The 22,960-nt window shown below is 46.1% G+C and overlaps 1 protein-coding gene across 1 annotated transcript in view; it reads right to left on the bottom strand.

The window, feature by feature from the left end:
- Positions 1-4,742: 4,742 nt before the first annotated feature.
- Positions 4,743-22,960, bottom strand: part of LOC123076843 (uncharacterized) — a 34,793-nt gene continuing 16,575 nt past the window's right edge. The window contains exon 2 of the mRNA XM_044498991.1: positions 4,743-5,581. Coding sequence (XP_044354926.1) covers positions 4,743-5,581 — 839 coding nt within the window. The remainder of the gene's footprint in view (positions 5,582-22,960) is intronic.

Raw genomic sequence — 22,960 nt, 5'->3', positions numbered from 1 at the left:
TCCTGGCATCCGAGATAAGAACAACGTTTGACCCAGCAAGCAAATCCCAAGGAGATCCTAGCAACTGATTTGGCCCAACAGCGGCGAAGATCGACAGCAACAGGACAACCGGACCAACAGCGGCCAATCAAAAACCCAACAGCGGCATCGACAGCGACGGGACATCTGGGCGAACAGCGGCCAATCAAAAACCCAACAGCGGCATCGACAGCGACGGGACATCTGGGCGAACAGCAGCCAATCAAAAACCAGAAGAAGCAAAGATCTACCAGGACACGAACTTCACTGCAAAAAACTGGCCTACACCCAACAAAAAACACTACACCAACCAAACCAACCTGTACACACGTTCAAAAAACTTTCAAATCGAAACCTGGGCACACCACTCATTTCTACCCAGCCATTTACCAAAATAATACAAGTGCCATACACCAAGTTACCTAGGCGTCATTTTCAGCCAAGTGAGTGAATAATAGAACGAAAACGCTCCCGGATATAGATGCTTGGGTATACACCTTCCTCTTTCTCCCATACAACAATTGTGTGTCGAAGCAATGCAAGAAAAAGCAATTTATATATACGACTGCCAAATGAGTGTTCTTTCCATGCTTGAAACTCAACACACCTTGTTCCTACATGCCAACTGTTAGCAAAACCAACAAGGAAAGTAAAAAGAGAACGGTGGTGAGCTCGGGAATAGGAGAAATTGGAAATGAAAAGTCTCAGATGCGCAGTGTGGCATGGTTGGACGTGGATAGACTTTGTTGTCCACAACCGGTCCCTGGTCAAAGAATGTGTCTAGGTGGATGACATGTGTGCCTGCGTGGTGAGACAATGGCCAGAAGTCTGGGCTGCGGCGGCCGGTGGCTGTTGTGTACCTCTGTCGCTGGGGGTGTGAATGGCGGCTGCTGCACTGCTCAGTCGTGCACTGGGACGACCTGGAGTCCAGGCTGGGCTAGTTGTAACTTATTATTTTGCTCCAGCCACTCAGTTCGTCACGGCGCAGTCAGCTAGCCTATGCTCACTTACTGGGCTGAATAATTCGGGTGCCCGGTGGGCAAGTGGGACGAGAAGCGGCGCCATGATCATGTCACTCCCAAGCCAGGGAAGTGTAAAAGGCGAATCGAACAATAACTTTGGCACCTCCTTGCCCACCGACGCCGCCGTCGCCGACCAGATCAGGGGTCAGTCCAACCGAATATTAGGCCCAGTGCGAATCAAAATAAATATAATCATTTACACTAAACAGTACTACTTATTTATAAATAGCTTTTTGCGAAATCAGGGTTATATGTAATTTTAACATATTGCACCTTAAAAGTAATTGAACCAAATCCACTTAAATATTAGAAAATTTAAAATTTAAAATTACATGTTTTATCCGATTAATTTGTGAATATTGCATGAATACAACATATCTATTTTTGTGTGAATTTCTAAAAAGAAGCACACTTTTTTCAGCCCGAGGTCTTATTATAGATCTCTATAGTATATCCCTAAAAGTCGATCTCTATAGTGTATGGTATATGAAATATCTTGATAGCGGTCTTTGATTAGAATTGCACAAATAAAGAAATCTGGATTACACAAGATGTTCACGAGGACCTTGTCACTTAATTATTGACACACTACTTTATCATTTTTGGTCAAATGTGTCGTACATATTATAATGGGTTCGGTAATCTATTGGTTATGTGTGTCTACTCTGTACCGCCTGTTAATCATTCACTTGAGGAAGACTAGTAGCCTAACTTAACTTGATTTATATTTTGGACTATAAATTGATTCATCTGTTTTGTCTAGATATTCAATTTTTGTTACATATTCAGTAGGCCCTTAAATGTAAGAAATATTGTAGTATTCAGATGATTAATATACACAATTAGTATGAGGGCAGGGGCCTTCAGCTCACATGTCCGGGCTTGTCACCTTGTTTGTCCGACCAGAAGAAGTTTAAAGGTCAAACCATGTGGTAAAAGCTGAAAGCTACCTCCAATCGTTTGAGAAGCTCAAAGTTCAAATGCATTGCCACTCGGCTTGTCTATCGGGTATGGGGCAAGCGATGAACATGTGATACGGATATACAATACACTTTTTTTTAGAACGAAGACGCCAGATGCGTCCGGCTTTAAATTAATAAAGCCCCAACGACAAAGTGACACCAATAAGTCTTACAACACCAAAAGCCACGGAAGCCCACGCGCATAGTCCGGACGAAAGATTAAGAGGCTACTGACGCATTACAGGGCATGGCCCGTACAGAGCGCGCAGGCCCGTCAAGCACGCAAAAAAGACCACGTAGACCACCGTAGTCACGACTCCCTAGCCGCCGCGTACACTTGCAGAATTCGTTGTTGAGCGATCTTGATCAAATCAGCATCCTTGCGCCTCCCCAACGGACTCCACTGCTGCAAAAGGAGATTGCATTTGAAGATAATATTGGCCGGATGAGTTGGCAAAATCCCCTCAATCGTGAGTTTTATTCCTAGTTAGCCACATGGACCAGAGAAGTGCCCCAACACAACTCCACACCACCCGTTTCGTTGGGCCTTGCAACGCGTCTAAAATGTGAATAAGCTCTGCTGCCGATCGGGGGTCCCAATTGACCCTAGCCGCAGACCTCACTGCGCTCCACGCAAACCGCGCTAAGGGACAACGAAAGAAAACGTGGTTTGCGTCCTCTGGGTCCCCGCACAACGCACATGGCCCATTTGCCGGACCATTGTGTTTGGCCACGTTCAGGGAGGTTGGTAACTTATCGCGGAACATTTGCCAAAGGAATAATTTGATCTTTAGAGGCAACCGTGCTTTCCATAACCCTGCAACCACAGTTGCGACGGCCCCCGGCACAGCTTACGGTATAGGGAGTTGACAGAGAACTTCCCCGAGCTGGTGAGCGCCCAGCTCACCGAGTCCGGTTGGTCCGACAGATCCACCCGAGCAATCAGCTGCCGCAGACGCTCACGGTTGGCCTTCTCTTGTCCCTGAAGTTCACGCTTGAACTGAATCTCCGGAGGGGCCGATCGCAGCGCTTCAGCGACCGACATGCCTGGATCCACAGCGATGTCGTACAGATCGCGGAATTCCTCCCATAAGGGGCGGGTTCCTATCCAAAGACTGTCCAGAAACGCGCTGATCGCCATCTCCAATCGAGAATTTAGCCCCCGAGGCAAAGGCCGCCTTGATCGACTGGAGATCGTTCCAAAAAGGCGAGCCCCTTGCCCTACCTTCAAAGAAATTCCCATTCAGGAAGTACTTGGCCCTAAGGATATCAACCCACAGTCCGGACGCCCCCGGACAATTTTCCAGATCCACTTACACATCATCACGACGTTAAGCAATCTCAAGTTGGTGATCCCAAGGCCCCCCAAGTCCTTGGGTCGACACACCCATGCCCATTTAACCATATGGTATTTGCGGTTCGGGCTCGTTCCTTCCCAAAATAACTTAGCGCGGGGTGTGTCGACCATAACAGGCCCATAACAAACACAGGCAAGGAAGAGAGGCTTGAGTTCGTGAGAACTAGCCTGGCCGCTTTCGAAAGGAATTTACCCCTCCAAGGGCACACCCTACCCCTCACCTTTGTGCATAGAGGTTCCCAATCCTCTATCGTAGGCCTTTTGGTGTCAACTGGGAGGCCGAGGTATGTTATCGGGAATTTGCCCACCTTACAGTTGAGCAAATCAGCAATGCGCCTACCCTCCTACGGCTCAACCCCCATCGTGAGCACCTCGCATTTGTGTAAATTAATTTTGAGCCCGGACATGAGCTCAAAACAAATAAGAATCGCCTTGACCGACGCTATACTATGGTGGTCTGGGCGAAACAGAAGCAGCGTGTCATCTGCATATTGCAGATGCATCACTCCCCCTGGAATGAGGTGGCCTACCAATCCCTGGATATGGCCAGCTGCGGCTGCTTTCCGCAGCATCGCGGACAGCGCATCCACAACAAAATTGAACAGGAGCGGGGACATCGGGTCCCCCTGCCTGAGTCCACGTTTGTTCCGGAAGAAATGCCCTATTTCTCTGTTCACCGACACTGCAGTTTGGCCCCTGATACCAATTGCATAGTACGGTGAACCCAAACCATGGAGAAACCCCTACCGATAAGCACCTGCCATAAGAAATCCCAATTCACACGGTCGTAAGCTTTTTCGAAATGATTTTTCAACAAAACCGCCGATTCCCTAGTGCGCTTAAGTTCATGAACAATCTCTTGAAGGGCGGGCGGTCCCTCTAAAATGTTGCGTCCGCGAATGAAAGCGGATTGGGTGCGGTTAATCGAGCGGTGCGCCACCTGACCTAGTCTATTGGCGGACGCTTTTGCACAAATTTTAAAGGGCATGTTAATGAGCGCGATCGGCCGAAATTGTCTAATGTTGTCTGCCCCTTGGACCTTCAGGATGAGTGTTAAGACTCCGAAATTGAGGCGCGATATGTCAACCGTCCCCCGCATGAAACCGTTGCATATATCGAAAATATGGCCCCTGAGGATAGGCCAGAAGCGCTTGAACATAGCCACCGGCCACCCGTCTGGGCCCGGCGCCGTGTCCACTTTCATACCAAGAAGAGCTGCGTCAATCTCTTCTGGCAGGAACGCGAGCCCCAGCGCGTCGTTCTCATAGTCCAATACTCGTTGCGAGTCCTCCCAAACGTCCGCGCGAAGGCCCGCCCCTGGGCCTCACACGAGCCCATCAAATTGATGTAGAACTCATAAATGTGTCGTGAGATGTCCTCCTGTCACAACAGAAGCCCCTGCTCTGATTGCAACCTGAGAATGGAGCACTTTCGATGGCGCCCGTTAGCATAAGCTTGGAAATACTTAGTATTGGCGTCGCCCTTCAGAATCCATTTCAGACCACTTCGTCTACGCCAGTATTCTTCCTCCGCGCGAAGTGAAGCTTCGACCTGGCCCTCCAGATCGTAGCGATGAGCCCATTCCTGCTCCAAAATGGCCCGAGCGTCGGCCATCGCATCAATCCATGCGATATCCGCAAGGATCACAGCGCGGTGCTCTTTGTCACTCCTCCCAAGGTTTGCGCCCCATCCCTTGAGGCTAGCCCTGAGCCGACCCCCAACCGCATTCCAAAACTCCATCGGGCCCCTCTGGGGACCTAACGAATCAACACACACCCGCCATTTCTCCCTGAAAATCTCCTCGAAGCCTGGTACTTCAAACCAGGCTGTTTCGAAGAAGAAGCGAGAGCTACGCCGTATCCTCTCCTCCCCCGAGGAATATATGAGCGGTACATGGTCAGAGCCTATGCGCGTCTCCGCGACCAATGTACAGAGAGGGAAACCCATTTCCCACTCCGGCGACATGAACACCCTGTCCAGCACTGATCGCACCGGATCAAGTTGTTTGTTAGTCCAAGTGAATCTCGTGCCCGACCTGGCCACCTCCCTTAGGGCCATGGAAGCAATGGCGGAGTTAAACATAGCCACCCTAGGCCAGTTTATGTTGTTGTTGTTCTTATCGGCTCCCGATCTGATAAGGTTGAAATCTCCACCCACCAGGACCGTGAGCGCGGCAGCGGTCACCGTGGTGACTTTGGCCTGGAGCTCCGCCAGGAACTCCGCTGAACGAGAGTGATCGGCTGGTCCATAGACTTGGATGACTACTAGCTCGCGAAGCATATACAATACACTTTAATTGGGCCTAATTTCCTTTTGAGATAGAGTTTTGTCTATTGTTCCTACCATCAAGGACCGTTCCTCCTTTGTGTTTTCTAGGTTTCCGTGTGCAATGTTGGGAACTGAGTCGTGGGCTACATTGCATTGCAATGTGTGTGTTTGGTGTTAGTATTCATTTTTGTACTTCCTCTATTTCCTTTTACTCCGCAAATAAGATATGTTGAAGCCAAACCACGTAAAGTTTGAAAAGAAATTATATTATAAAAAATATCAGCATCAACAATACTAAAGTTATATAGTATGAAAAATAATTTCATGATGGATCTAATGATATTAAATTCGTATTGTCCATGTTGCTATTTTTTTATATAAAGTTAGACAAAATTTATGAAGTTTGACTCTAGAAAATTTTTATATGCATACTTAGAAATAAACGGAGGGAGAACCTGTATGGGCTCTGCCCTGTGGCCATCGTCGAGTATGTCGAGCTATGGGAACAGCTTCAGGACGTCTCCTTATCAGCCAACCCCGACAAGCTCTCCTAGAAATGGACTCCTAATGGAATCTACACGGCGAGTTCCTGCTACCGCGCACTATTCCATGTCTCCACCACGGCACCATTCTGGCGACTCATCTGGAGGACCTGGGCGCCCTCAAATGCCAAAATCTTCTTATGGCTTTCTGCCCTCAACCGCTGCTGGACAGCAGAACGACGCGCGCGACACGGGCTACCCCACGACCCCAACTGCAAGCTCTGTAATCAAGCGGACGAGACCATCGATCATTTGTTTGTTGGATGCGTGCTAGCGTGCATATCCTGGCACGAGGTGCTTGCCTGGTGCCAGCTGCCCATTGCACCACCGGACGGAACCACCGGCTTCTTCAGCTGGTGGGAGACCGCGGCTACCACCACCCCGACATGTCTGCGGAAAGGTGTGAACTCTCTGATCATCCTCACGGCATGGAGTACTTGGAAGCATCGGAATGTCGTCCTCTTCGACGGAGCAAATCCATCCCATACCCACCTCACGGCGATCATTCAGCAGGAGGCTGTGCGCTGGGCCAAGTTGTTGGGGAAAGTAGTAATTTCAAAAAAATTCCTACGCACACGCAAGATCATGGTTATGCATAGCAATGAGAGGGGAGAGTGTTGTCTATGTATCCTCGTAGACCGTAAGCGGAAGCATTAGCACAACGCGGTTGATGTAGTCGTACGTCTTCACGGCCCGACCGATCAAGCACCAAAAGCACGGCACCTCCGAGATCTTGCACACGTTTAGCTCGATGACGTCCCTCGAACTCCGATCCAGCCGAGTGTCGAGGGAGAGTTCCTTCAGCATGATGGCGTGGTGACGATGATGATGTTCTACCGTCGCAGGGGTTCACCTAAGCACCGCTACGATATTATCAAGGAGGACTATGGTGGAGGGGGCACCGCACACGGCTAAGAGATCAATGATCAATTGTTCTGTCTATGGGGTGCCCGCCTCCCCCGTATATAAAGGAGTGGAGTAGGGGGCGGCCAACGGGAGGAGGCGCGCCCAAGGGGAGAGTCCTACTCCCACCGGGAGTAGAACTCCTCCTTTTCCTATTTGGAGAGGGAGAGGGAAGGAAGAGGAAGAAGGGAGGAAAGAAAGGGGGTCCGCCCCCCTCCCAATTTGGATTGGGCTTGGGGGGAAGGTGCCCCCTCCCATGCTCCTTGTTGGGGAACGTTGCAGAAAATTAAAATTTTTCCTACGGTTTCACCAAGATCCATCTATGAGTTCATCTAAGCAACGAGTCATGGGAGAGAGATTGCATCTACATACCACTTTGTAGATCGCGCGGAAGCGTTCAAAAGAACGGGGTTGAAGTAGTCGTTCTCGTCGTGATCCTATCACCGGAGATCCTAGCGCCGAACGGACGGCACCTCCACGTTCAACACACGTACGGTCAGCGTAACGTCTCCTCCGTCTTGATCCAGCAAGGGGGAAGGAGAGTTTGATGATGATGGCTCCAACAGCAGCACAACGGCGTGGTGGTGGTGGAACAGCAGCACTCCGGCAGGGCTTCGCCAAGCACGTGACGGAGGAGGAAGAGGTGTAGCAGGGGGAGGGGCGCCAGGACTTCAGGGTGCGGCTGCCCCCCCTCCCCCCTCCCTTTATATAGGCCCCCGGGGGGGGGCGCCGGCCCTGGGAGATCCAATCTCCCAAGGGGTCGGCGGCCAAGGGGGTGGAGTACCCCCCAAGGCAAGTGGGGCGCCCCCCCACCATAGGGTTTCAACCCTAGGCGCAGGGGGTGGGCCTAGGGGAGCGCACCAGCCCACTAAGGGCTGGTTCCCCTCCCCACTTCGGCCCTTGGGGCCCTTCGGGATGGGTGGCCCCACCCGGTGGACCCCCGGGACCCTTCCGGTGGTCCCGGTACAATACCGGGTGACCCCGAAACTTTCCCGATGGCCGAAATACCACTTCCTATATAGTTTTCTTTACCTCCGGACCATTCCGGAACTCCTCGTGACGTCCGGGATCTCATCCGGGACTCCGAACAACATTCGGTATGCTGCATACTCATATTCATACAACCCTAGCGTTACCGAACCTTAAGTGTGTAGACCCTACGGGTTCGGGAGACACGTAGACATGACCGAGACGGCTCTCGGGCAATAACCAACAGCGGGATCTGGATACCCATGTTGGTTCCCACATGCTCCTCGATGATCTCATCGGATGAACCACGATGTCGAGGATTCGAACAACCCCGTATACAATTCCCTTTGTCAATCGGTATGTTACTTGCCCGAGACTCGATCGTCGGTATCCCAATACCTCGTTCAGTCCGGTTACTGGCAAGTCACTTTACTCGTATCGTAATGCATGATCCCGTGACCAAACACTTGGTCACTTTGAGCTCATTATGATGATGCATTACCGAGTGGGCCCAAAGATACCTCTCCGTCATACGGAGTGACAAATCCCAGTCTCGATCCGTGTCAACCCAACAGACACTTTCGGAGATACCTGTAGTGCACCTTTATAGTCACCCAGTTATGTTGTGATGTTTGGTACACCCAAAGCACTCTTACGCTATCCGGGAGTTACACGATCTCATGGTCTAAGGAAGAGATACTTGACATTGAAAAAACTCTAGCAAAACGAACTACACGATCTTGTGCTATGCTTAGGATTGGGTCTTGTTCATCACATCATTCTCCTAATGATGTGATCCCGTTGTCAATGACATCTAATGTCCATAGTCAGGAAACCATGACTATCTGTTGACCAACGAGCTAGTCAACTAGAGGCTCACTAGGGACATGTTATGGTCTATGTATTCACACGTGTATTACGATTTCCGGACAATACAGTTATAGCATGAATAAAAGACAATTATCATGAATAAGGAAATATAATAATAACCCTTTTATTATTGCCTCTAGGGCATATTTCCAACAGTCTCCCACTTGCACTAGAGTCAATAATCTAGTTACATTGTGATGAATCGAACACCCATAGAGTTCTGGTGTTGATCATGTTTTGCTCGCGAGAGAGGTTTAGTCAACGGATCTGCGACATTCAGATCCGTATGTACTTTGCAAATATCTATGTCTCCATCTTGAACATTTTAACGGATGGAGTTGAAGCGACGCTTGATGTGCCTAGTCTTCTTGTGAATCCTGGGCTCCTTGGCAAGGGCAATAGCTCCATTGTTGTCACAGAAGAGTTTGATCGGCCCGGACGCATTGGGTATGACTCCTAGGTTGGTGATGAACTCCTTCACCCATATTGCTTCATGTGCTGCCTCCGAGGCTGCCATGTACTCCGCTTCACATGTAGATCCCGCCACGACGCTCTGCTTGCAGCTGCACCAGCTTACTGCTCCACCATTCAACATATACACGTATCCGGTTTGTGACTTAGAGTCATAGAGATCTGTGTCGAAGCTAGCGTCGACGTAACCCTTTACGACAAGCTCTTCGTCACCTACATAAACGAGAAACATGTCCTTTGTCCTTTTCAGGTACTTCAGGATATTCTTGACCGCTGTCCAGTGTTCCTTGCCGGGATTACTTTGGTACCTTCCTACCAAACTTACGGCAAGGTTTACATCAGGTCTGGTACATAGCATGGCATACATAATAGATCCTATGGCTGAGGCATAGGGGATGACGCTCATCTCTTCTTTATCTTTTGCCGTGGTCGGGCATTGAGCCGAGCTCAATCTCACACCTTGCAGTACAGGCAAGAACCCTTTCTTGGACTGATCCATTTTGAACTTCTTCAAAATCTTATCAAGGTATGTGCTTTGTGAAAGACCTATGAGGCGTCTCAATCTATCCCTATAGATCTTGATGCCTAATATATAAGCAGCTTCTCCAAGATCCTTCGTTGAAAAACACTTATTCAAGTAGGCCTTAATGTTGTCCAAGAATTCTATATCATTTCCCATCAAAAGTATGTCATCTACATATAATATGAGAAATGCTACAAAGCTCCCACTCACTTTCTTGTAAACGCAGGCTTCTCCATAAGTCTGCGTAAACCCAAACGCTTTGATCATCTCATCAAAGCGAATGTTCCAACTCCGAGATGCTTGCACCAGCCCATAAATGGATCGCTGGAGCTTGCATACTTTGTTAGCATTCTTAGGATCGACAAAACCCTCCGGCTGCATCATATACAGTTCTTCCTTAAGATGCCCGTTAAGGAATGTCGTTTTGACATCCATCTGCCATACCTCATAATCATAGTATGCGGCAATTGCTAACATGATTCGGACGGACTTAAGCTTCGTTACAGGAGAGAAAGTCTCATCGTAGTCAATCCCTTGAACTTGCCGATAACCCTTAGCGACAAGTCGAGCTTTATAGATGGTGACATTACCATCCGCGTCCGTCTTCTTCTTAAATATCCATTTGTTTTCTATCGCTCGCCGGTCATTGGGCAAGTCAGTCAAAGTCCATACTTTGTTTTCATACATGGATTCTATCTCAGATTTCATGGCTTCTAGCCATTTGTTGGAATCTGGGCCCGCCATTGCTTCTTCATAGTTCGAAGGTTCACCGTTGTCCAACAACATGATTTCCAGGACAGGGTTGCCGTACCACTCTGGTGCGGAACGTGTCCTTGTGGACCTACGAAGTTCAGTAGCAACTTGATCCGAAGTACCTTGATCATCATCATTGTTTTCCTCTTCAGTTGGTGTAGGCATCACAGGAACATTTTCCTGAGCTGCACTACTATCCCGTTCAAGAGGTAGTACTTCATCGAGTTCTACTTTCCTCCCACTTACTTCTTTCGAGAGAAACTCTTTTTCCAGAAAGGATCCGTTCTTGGCAACAAAGATCTTGCCTTCGGATCATAAGTAGAAGGTATGCCTAATGGTTTCTTTAGGGTATCCTATGAAGACGCATTTTTCCGACTTGGGTTCGAGCTTTTCAGGTTGAAGTTTCTTGACATAAGCATCGCATCCCCAAACTTTTAGAAACGACAGCTTAGGTTTCTTTCCAAACCATAATTCATACGGTGTCCTCTCAGCGGATTTAGACGGTGCCCTATTTAAAGTGAATGTAGCTGTCTCTAGAGTGTATCCCCAAAATGATAGCGGTAAATCGGTAAGAGACATCATAGATCGCACCATATCCAATAGAGTGCGATTACGACGTTCGGACACACCGTTACGCTGAGGTGTTCCAGGCGGCGTGAGTTGTGAAACGATTCCACATTTTCTTAAGTGTGTACCAAATTCGTGACTTAAATATTCTCCTCCAGGATCCGATCGTAAGAACTTTATCTTTCGGTCACGTTGATTCTCTACTTCATTCTGAAATTCCTTGAACTTTTCAAAGGTCTCAGACTTGCGTTTCATCAAGTAGACATATCCATATCTACTCAAGTCATTAGTGAGAGTGAGAACATAATGATATCCTCCGCGAGCCTCAACGCTCATTGGACCGCACACATCGGTATGTATGATTTCCAACAAGTTGGTTTCTCGCTCCATTGTTCCGGAGAACAGGGTCTTGGTCATTTTGCCCATGATGCATGGTTCGCATGTGTCAAATGATTCATAATCGAGAGACTCTAAAAGTCCATCAGCATGGAGCTTCTTCATGCGCATGACATCAATGTGACCAAGGCGGCAGTGCCACAAGTATGTGGGACTATCACTATCAATCTTACATCTTTTGGTATTTACACTATGAATATGTGTAGCATTACGCTCGAGATTCATAAAGAATAAACCATTCACCATCGGAGCATGACCATAAAACATATCTCTCATATAAATAGAACAACCATTATTCTCGGATTTAAATGAGTAGCCATCTCGAATTAAACGAGATCCTGATACAATGTTCATGCTCAAACTTGGCACTAAATAACAATTATTGAGGCTCAAAACTAATCCCGTAGGTAAATGTAGAGGTAGCGTGCCGACGGCGATCACATCAACCTTGGAACCATTCCCGACGCGCATCGTCACCTCGTCCTTCGCCAGTCTCCGCTTATTTCGCAGCTCCTGCTGTGAGTTACAAATGTGAGCAACGACACCAGTATCAAATACCCAGGAGTTACTACGAGTACTGGTAAGGTACACATCAATTACATGTATATCAAATATACCTTTAGTGTTGCCGGCCTTCTTATCAGCTAAGTATTTGGGGCAGTTCCGCTTCCAGTGACCCTTCCCCTTGCAATAAAAGCACTCAGTTTTAGGTTTGGGTCCATTCTTTGACTTCTTCCCGGCAACTGGCTTACCGGGCGCGGCAACATCTTTGCCATCCTTCTTGAAGTTCTTCTTAGCCTTGCCCTTCTTGAACTTAGTGGTCTTATTGACCATCAACACTTGATGTTCTTTCTTGATTTCAACCTCTGCTGACTTCAGCATTGAAAATACTTCAGGAATGGTCTTTACCATCCCCTGCATATTGTAGTTCATCACAAAGCTCTTGTAGCTTGGTGGGAGCGACTGAAGGATTCTGTCAATGACCGCCTCATCCGAGAGGTTAATGTCCAGCTGGGACAGGCGGTTGTGCAACCCAGACATTTTGAGTATGTGCTCACTGACAGAACTATTTTCCTCCATCTTACAACTATAGAACTTGTCGGAGACTTCATATCTCTCGACCCGGGCATGAGCTTGGAAAACTAGTTTCAGCTCCTCGAACATCTCATATGCTCCGTGTTGCTCAAAACGCTTTTGGAGCCCCGGTTCTAAGCTGTAAAGCATGCCGCACTGAACGAGGGATTAATCATCAGCGCGAGACTGCCAAGCATTCATAATGTCTTGGTTCTCTGGGACGGGTGCTTCACCTAGCGGTCCTTCTAGGACATATTGTTTCCTGGCTGCTATGAGGATGATCCTCAGGTTCCGGACCCAGTCCGTATAGTTGCTACCATCATCTTTCAGCTTGGTTTTCTCTAGGAACGCGTTGAAGTTCATGTTGACATGAGCGTTGGCCATTTGATCTACAAGACATATTTTGCAAAAGTTTTAGACTAAGTTCATGATAATTAAGTTCATCTAATCAAATTATTTAATGAACTCCCACTCAGATCAGACATCCCTCTAGTCATCTAAGTGTTACACCATCCGAGTCGACTAGGCCGTGTCCGATCATCACGTGAGATGGACTAGTCATCATCGGTGAACATCTCCATGTTGATCGTATCTTCTATACGACTCATGTTCGAACTTTCGGTCTCTTGTGTTCCGAGGCCATGTCTGTACATGCTAGGCTCGTCAAGTTAACCCTAAGTGTTCTGCATGTGTGAATCTGTCTTACACCCATTGTATGTGAACGTAAGGATCTATCACACCCGATCATCACGTGGTGCTTCGAAACGACGAACTTTAGCAACGGTGCACAGTTAGGGGAAACACTTTCTTGAAATTATTATAAGGGATCATCTTATTTACTACAGCCGTTCTAAGTAAACAAGATGCATAAAACATAATAAACATCACATGCAATTATATAGTAGTGACATGATATGGCCAATATCATACAACTCCTTCGATCTCCATCTTCGGGGCTCCATGATCATCTTTGTCATCGGCATGACACCATGATCTCGATCATCATGATCTCCATCATTGTGTCTTCATGAAGTTGTCACGCCAACGACTACTTCTACTTTTATGGCTAACGCTTTAGCAATAAAGTAAAGTAATTTACATGGCGTTCTTCAATGACACGCAGGTCATACAAAAAATAAAGACAACTCCTATGGCTCCTGCCGGTTGTCATACTCATCGACATGCAAGTCGTGATTCCTATTACAAGAACATGATCTCATACATCACAATATGTCATTCATCATTCATCACAACTTCTGGCCATATCACATCACATGACAATTGCTGCAAAAACAAGTTAGACGTCCTCTAATTGTTGTTGCATCTTTTACGTGGCTGCAATTGGGTTCTAGCAAGAACGTTTTCTTACCTACGAATAACCACAACGTGATCTTGTCAACTTCTATTTACCCTTCATAAGGATCCTTTTCATCGAATCCGCTCCAACTAAAGTGGGAGAGACAGACACCCGCCAGCCACCTTATGCAACTAGTGCATGTTAGTCGGTGGAACCGGTCTCACGTAAGCGTACGTGTAAGGTTGGTCCGGGCCGCTTCATCCCACAATACCGCTGAAGCAAGATAAGACTAGTAGCGGCAAGCAAGTTGATAAGATCTACGCCCACAACAAAATTGTGTTCTACTCGTGCAATAGAGAACTATGCATAGACCTAGCTCATGATGCCACTGTTGGGGAACGTTGCAGAAAATTAAAATTTTTCCTACGGTTTCACCAAGATCCATCTATGAGTTCATCTAAGCAACGAGTCATGGGAGAGAGATTGCATCTACATACCACTTTGTAGATCACGCGGAAGCGTTCAAAAGAACGGGGTTGAAGTAGTCGTTCTCGTCGTGATCCTATCACCGGAGATCCTAGCGCCGAACGGACGGCACCTCCAAGTTCAACACACGTACGGTCAGCGTAACGTCTCCTCCGTCTTGATCCAGCAAGGGGGAAGGAGAGGTTGATGATGATGGCTCCAGCAGCAGCACAATGGCGTGGTGGTGGTGGAACAGCAGCACTCCGGCAGGGCTTCGCCAAGCACGTGACGGAGGAGGAAGAGGTGTATCAGGGGGAGGGGGCGCCAGGACTTCAGGGTGCGGCTGCCCCCCTCCCCCTCCCATTATATAGGCCCCCAGGGGGGCGCTGGCCCTGGGAGATCCAATCTCCCAAGGGGGCGGCGGCCAAGGGGGTGGAGTACCCCCCAAGGCAAGTGGGGCGCCCCCCCCCCACCCTAGGGTTTCAACCCTAGGCGCAGGGGGTGGGCCTAGGGGGGCGCACCAGCCTACTAAGGGCTGGTTCCCCTCCCCACTTCGGCCCTTGGGGCCCTCCGGGATGGGTGGCCCCACCCGGTGGACCCCCGGGACCCTTCCGGTGGTCCCGGTACAATACCGGGTGACCCCGAAACTTTCCCAATGGCCGAAATACCACTTCCTATATAGTTTTCTTTACCTCCGGACCATTCCGGAACTCCTCGTGACGTCCGGGATATCATCCGGGACTCCGAACAACATTTGGTATGCTGCATACTCATATTCATACAACCCTAGCGTTACCGAACCTTAAGTGTGTAGACCCTACGGGTTCGGGAGACACGTAGACATGACCGAGACGGCTCTCGGGCAATAACCAACAGCGGGATCTGGATACCCATGTTGGTTCCCACATGCTCCTCGATGATCTCATCGGATGAACCACGATGTCGAGGATTCGAACAACCCCGTATACAATTCCCTTTGTCAATCGGTACGTTACTTGCCCGAGACTCGATCGTCGGTATCCCAATACCTCGTTCAGTCCCGTTACCGGCAAGTCACTTTACTCGTACCGTAATGCATGATCCCGTGACCAAACACTTGGTCACTTTGAGCTCATTATGATGATGCATTACCGAGTGGGCCCAGAGATACCTCTCCGTCATACGGAGTGACAAATCCCAGTCTCAATCCGTGTCAACCCAACAGACACTTTCGGAGATACCTGTAGTGCACCTTTATAGTCACCCAGTTACGTTGTGATGTTTGGTACACCCAAAGCACTCTTACGCTATCCGGGAGTTACACGATCTCATGGTCTAAGGAAGAGATACTTGACATTGAAAAAACTCTAGCAAAACGAACTACACGATCTTGTGCTATGCTTAGGATTGGGTCTTGTCCATCACATCATTCTCCTAATGATGTGATCCCGTTGTCAATGACATCTAATATCCATAGTCAGGAAACCATGACTATCTGTTGACCAACGAGCTAGTCAACTAGAGGCTCACTAGGGACATGTTATGGTCTATGTATTCACACGTGTATTACGATTTCCAGACAATACAGTTATAGCATGAATAAAAGACAATTATCATGAATAAGGAAATATAATAATAACCCTTTTATTATTGCCTCTAGGGCATATTTCCAACACTCCTTTCCCCTCCTTTCCACTAAAGCCCATTAAGGCCCATATACCTCCCGGAGGGTTCCGATAACCTCCTGGAGCTCCGGTATTGTCCCAATCTCACCTGGAACCATTCTGGTGTCCAAATATAGTCGTCCAATATACCGATCTTTATGTCTTGACCATTTCAAGACTCCTCGTCATGTCCGAGATCACATCCGGGATTCCGAACAACCTTCGGTACATCAAAACACATAAACTCATAATATAACCGTCATCTAACTTTAATCGTGCGGACCCTATGGGTTTGAGAACTATGTAGACATGACCGAGAAACGTCTCCGGTCAATAGCCAATAGCGGAACATGGATTCTCATATTGGTTCCTACATATTCTACGAAGGTCTTTATTGGTCAAACCGCATAACAACATACGTTGTTCCCTTTGTCATCGGTATGTTACTTGCCCGAGATTCGATCGTTGGTATCTCAATACCTAGTTCAATCTCATTACCGGCAAGTCTCTTTACTCGTTTCGTAATAAATCATCCTGTAACTAACTCATTAGTTACAATGCTTGCAAGGCTTATAGTGACGTGCATTACCGAGTGGGCCCAGAGATACCTCTCCGACAATCGGAGTGACAAATCCTAATCTTGAAATACGCCAAGCCAACAAATACCTTCAGAGACACCTGTAGAGCACCTTTATAATCACCCAGTTATGTTGTGACGTTTGGTAGCACACAAAGTGTCCCTCCGGTAAACGGGAGTTGCATAATCTCATAGTTATAGGAACATGTATAAGTCATGAAGAAAGCAATTGCAACATACTAAATGATCAAGTGCTAAGCTAACGGAATGGGTCAAGTCAATCACATCATTCTCCTAATGATGTGATCTCGTTAATCAAATGACAACTCATGTCTATGGTTAGGAAACTTAACCATCTTTGATTAACGAGCTAGTCAAGTAGAGGCATACTAGTGACACTATGTTTGTCTATGTATTCACACATGTATTATGTTTCCGGCTAATACAATTCTAGCATGAATAATAAACATTTATCATGAAATAAGGAAATAAATAATAACTTTATTATTGCCTCTAGGGCATATTTCCTTCAGTCTCCCACTTGCATTAGAGTCAATAATCTAGTTCACATCGCCATGTGATTTAACACCAATATTCATATCTGTATATGATTAACACCCATAGTTCACATCGTCATGTGACCAACACCCAAAGGGTTTACTAGAGCCAATAATCTAGTTCACATTGCTATGTGATTAACACCCAAAGAGTACTAAGGTGTGATCATGTTTTGCTCGTGAGAGAAGTTTAGTCAACGGGTCTGTCACATTCAGAGCCATATGTATTTTGCAAAAATATTCTATGTCTACAATGCTCTATACGGAGCTACTCTAGATAATTGCTCCCACTTTCAATATGTATCCAGATTGAGACTTAGAGTCATCTGGATCAGTGCCAAATCTTGCATCGACGTAACCCTTTACGATGAACCTCTTGTCACCTCCATAATCGACAAACATGTCCTTACTTCAAAACAAGGGCAGCCCCAGTGCATGTAGCTCCCGCTTGCGCGGGGTCTGGGGAAGGGTCCGACCACTTTGGGTCTATTGTACGCAGCCTTTCCCTACATTTCTGCAAGAGGCTGTTTCCAGGACATGAACCTGTGACCTCATGGTGACAAGGCAGCAGCTTTACCACTGCGCCAAGGCTCCCCTTCGAGAAACATATCCTTATTCCACTAAGGATAATTTTGACCAATGTCCAGTGATCTACTCCTAGATCACCATTGTACTCCCTTGCCAAACAAGGGCATAGTATACAATAGGTCTGGTCCATAGCATGGCATACTTTTATAGAACCTATGACTGAGGCATACGGAATGACTTTCATTCTTTTTCTATTTTCTGTCGTGGTCAGGATTTGAGTCTTACTCAATTTCATACATTTGCAACACAGGCAAGAACTCTTTCTTTGACTGTTCCATTTTGAACTACTTCAAAATCTTGTTAAGGTATGTACTCATTAAAAATCTTATCAAGCGTTTTGATGTATCTCAATAGATGTTGATGCTCAATATGTAAGTAGCTTTACTGAGGTCTTTCTTTTAAAGAACTCCTTTCAAACACTTCCTTATGCTTTCCAGAAAAATTCTACATCATTTCTGATCAACAATATGTCACTCACATATACTTATCAGAAAGGCTGTAGTGCTCCCACTCACTTTATTGTAAATACATGCTTCACTGCAAGTCCGTATTAAACTATATGCTTTGATCAACTTATCAAAGCGTATATTCCAACTCCGAGATGCTTGCACCAGTCCATAGATGGATCGCTGGAGCTTGCACATTTTGTTAGCACCTTTAGGATTGACAGAACCTTCTGGTTGCATCATATACAACTCTTCTTTAAGAAAACCATTAAGGAATGCAGTTTTGACATCCATTTGCCAGATTTCATAAAATGTGGCAATTGCTAACATGATTCGGACAGACTTAAGCATCCCTACAGTTGCGAAAATCTCATTGTAGTCAACACCTTGAACTTGCCGAAAACCTTTTTGCGACAAGTCGCGCTTTGTAGATAGTAACACTACTATCAACGTCCGTCTTCCTCTTGAAGATCTATTTATTTGCTTGTCGATCATCGGGCAAGTCCACCAAAGTCCACACTTTGTTCTCATACATGGATCCTATCTCAGATTTCATGGCCTCCAGCCATTTCACGGAATCTGGACTCATCATCGCTTCCCCATAGTTCATAGGTTTATCATGGTCTAGTAACATGACTTCCAGAACAGGATTACCATACCACTCTGGTGCGGACCATACTCTGGAAGACCTACAAGGTTCTGTAGTAACTTGATCTGAAGTTTCATGATCATCATCATTAGCCTCCTCACTAATTGGTGTAGGAATCACTAGAACTAATTTCTGTGATGAACTACTTTCCAATTCGGGAGAAGGTACAATTACCTTATCAAGCTCTACTTTCCTCCCACTCACTTCTTTCGAGAGAAACTCCTTCTCTAGAAAGGATCCATCTTAGCAACGAATATCTTGCCTTCGGATGTGTGATAGAAGGTGTACCCAACAGTTTCCTTTGGGTATTCTATGAAGACGCACTTCTCCGATTTGGGTTCGAGCTTATCAGGTTGAAACTTTTTCACATAAGCATCGCAGCCCCAAACTTTAAAAAACGACAACTTTGGTTTCTTGCCAAACCACAGTTCATAAGGCGTAGTCCCAATGGATTTTGATGGTGCCCTATTTAAAGTGAATGCAGCTATCTCTAATGCATAACCCCAAAATGGTAATGGTAAATCGGTAAGAGACATCAGAGATCGCACCATATCTAATAAAGTGTGGTTAGGATGTTCGGACACACCATTACGCTGTGGTGTTCTGGGTGGCATGAGTTTGTGAAACTATTCCACATTGTTTTAATTGAAGACCAAACGTGTAACTCAAATATTCATCTCCACGATCAGATCGCAGAAACTTTATTTTCTTGTTACGATGATTTTCCACTTCACTCTGAAATTCTTTGAACCTTTCAACTATTTCAGACTTATGTTTCATCAAGTAGATATACCCATATCTGCTCAAATCATATGTGAAGGTCAGAAAATAACGATACCTGCAACGAGCCTTAATACTCATTGTTCTGCATACATAAGTATGTATTATTTCCAACAAGTCAGTAGCTCGTTCCATTGTTCTGGAGAACGGAGTTTTAGTCATCTTGCCCAAAAGGCACGGTTCGCAAGCATCAAATGATTCATAACCAAGTGATTCCGAAAATCCATCTTTATGGAGTTTCTTCACGCGCTTTACACCGATATGACCCAAACGGTAGTGCTACAAATAAGTTGCACTATCATTATTAACTTTGCATCTTTTGGCATCAATATTATGAATTTGTGTATCACTACGATTGAGATACAACAAACTATTTTCATTGGGTGTATGACCATTGAAGGTTTTATTCATGTAAACAGAACAACAATTATTCTCGGACTTTAAATGAATAACCGTATTGCAATAAACATGATCAAATCATATTCATGCTCAACGCAAATGCAAATAACATTTATTAGGTTTAACACTAATCCCGAAAATATGGGGAGCGTGTGATGATGATCATATCAATCTTGAAAATACTCCCAACACTCATCGTCACTTCCCCTCAACTAGTCTCTGTTTATTATGTAACCCCTGTTTCAAGTTACTAATCTTAGCAACCGAACAAGTATCAAATACTCAGGGGCTGCTATAAATACTAGTAAGGCACACATCAATAACCTGTATATCAAATATACCCTCGTTCTCTTTGCCATCCTTCTTATCCACCAAATATTCAGGGCATTTCCGTTTCGAGTGACCATTTCCTTTGCAGTGTAAGCACTCAGTTTCAGGCTTTGGTCTAGCTTTGGGCTTCTTCGCGGGAGTGACAACTTGCTTGTCATTCTACTTGAAGTTCCCTTTCTTTCCCTTTGCCCTTTACTTGAAACTAGTGGTCTTGTCAATCATCAACACTTGATGCTCTTTCTTGATTTCTACCTTCGTTGATTTCAACATCGCGAAGAGCTCGGGAATAGTTTTCGTCATCCTTTGCATACTATAGTTCATCACAAAGTTCTACTAACTTGGTGATGGTGACTAGAGAACTCTGTCAATCACTATCTTATCTGGAAGATTAACTCCCACTTCATTCAAGCGATTGCAGTACCCAGACAATCTGAGCACATGCTCACTAGTTGAGCAATTCTCATCCATCTTTTAGCTATAGAACTTGTTGGAGACTTCATATCTCTCAACTCGGGTATTTGCTTGAAATATTAACTTCAACTCCTGGAACATCTCATATGGCCCATGACGTTCAAAATGTCTTTGAAGTCCCGATTCTAAGCCGTTAAGCATGGTGCACTAAACTATCAAGTACTCATCATATTGAGCTAGCCAAACGTTCATGACGTCTGCATCTGCTCCTGCAATAGGTCCGTCACCTAGCGGTGCATCAAGGACATAACTCTTCTGTGCAGCAATGAGGACAATCCTCAGATCACGGATCCAATCCACATCATTGCTACTAACATCTTTCAACACAGTTTTCTCTAGGAACATATCAAAATAAACATATGAAAGCAACAATGCGAGCTATTGATCTACAACATAATTTGCAAAATACTACCAGGACTAAGTTCATGATAAATTTAAGTTCAATTAATCATATTCCTTAAGAACTCCCACTTAGATAGACATCCCTCTAATCATCTAAGTGATCACGTGATCCAAATCAACTAAACCATAACCGATCATCACGTGAAATGGAGTAGTTTTCAACGGTGAACATCACTATGTTGATCATATCTACTATATGATCCACGCTCGACCTTTCGGTCTCAGTGTTCCGAGGCCATATCTGCGTATGCTAGGCTCGTCAAGTTTAACCTAAGTATTCTGCGTGTGCAAAATTGGCTTGCACCCGTTGTAGATGGATGTAGAGCTTATCACACCCGATCATCACGTGGTGTCTGGGCATGACGAACTTTGGCAACGGTGCATACTCAGGAAGAACACTTTGATCTTGAAATTTAGTGAGAGATCATCTTATAATGCTACCGTCAATCAAAAGAAAATAAGATGTATAAAAGATAAACATCATATGCAATCAAAAATATGTGACATGATATGGCCATCATCATCGTGTGCCTTTGATCTCCATCTCCAAAGCATCGTCATGATCTGCATCGTCACCGGCATGACACCATGATCTCCATCATCTTGATCTATATCAATGTGTCATCACATGGTCGTCTCGCCAACTATTGCTCTTACAACTATTGCTATCGCATAGCGATAAAGTAAAGCAATTATTTGGCGCTTGCATCTTATGCAATAAAGGGACAACCATAAGGCTTCTGCCAGTTGCCGATAACTTCAACAAAACATGATCATCTCATACAACAACTTATATCTCATCACGTCTTGACCATATCACATCACAACATGCCCTGCGAAAACAAGTTAGACGTCCTCTACTTTGTTGTTGCAAGTTTTACGTGGCTGCTACGGGTTTAGCAAGAACCGTTCTTACCTAGGCATCAAAACTACAACGATAGTTCATCAAGTTAGTGTTGTTTTAACCTTCTCAAGGACCGGGCGTAACCACACTCGGTTCAACTAAAGTTGGAGAAACTTACACACGTCAGCCGCCTGTGTGCAAAGCACGTCGATAGAACCAGTCTCGCGTAAGCGTACGCGTAATGTCGGTCCAGGCCGCTTCATCCAACAATACCGCCGAACCAAAGTATGACATGCTGATAAGAAGTATGACTTGTATCGCCCACAACTCACTTGTGTTCTACTCGTGCATATAACATCAACGCATAAAAACTGGCTCTGATACCACTGTTGGCGAACGTAGTAATTTCAAAAAAATCCTACGCATAGCAACAAGAGGGGAGAGTGTTGTCTATGTACCCTCGTAGACCGTAAGCAGAAGCGTTAGCACAACGCGGTTGATGTAGTCATACGTCTTCACGGCCCGACTGATCAAGCACCGAAAGCACGGCACCTCTGAGTTCTTGCACACGTTTAGCTCGATGACGTCCCTCGAACTCCGATCCATCCGAGTGTCGAGGGAGAGTTCCGTCAGCACGACAGCGTGGTGACGACGATGATGTTCTACCATCACAGGGCTTCGCCTAAGCACTGCTACGATATTATCGAGGAGGATTATGGTGGAGGGGGGCACCGCACACGGCTAAGAGATCAATGATCAATTGTTCTGTCTATGGGGTGCCCCCCTCCCCCGTATATAAAGGAGTGGAGGAGGGGGG

The sequence above is a fragment of the Triticum aestivum genome, chromosome 1B (assembly GCF_018294505.1).
Source record: "Triticum aestivum cultivar Chinese Spring chromosome 1B, IWGSC CS RefSeq v2.1, whole genome shotgun sequence".
Lineage (NCBI taxonomy): Eukaryota > Viridiplantae > Streptophyta > Magnoliopsida > Poales > Poaceae > Triticum > Triticum aestivum.
Note: the sequence above shows the minus strand (reverse complement) of the source record. Positions and strands in the feature narration are given on the sequence as shown.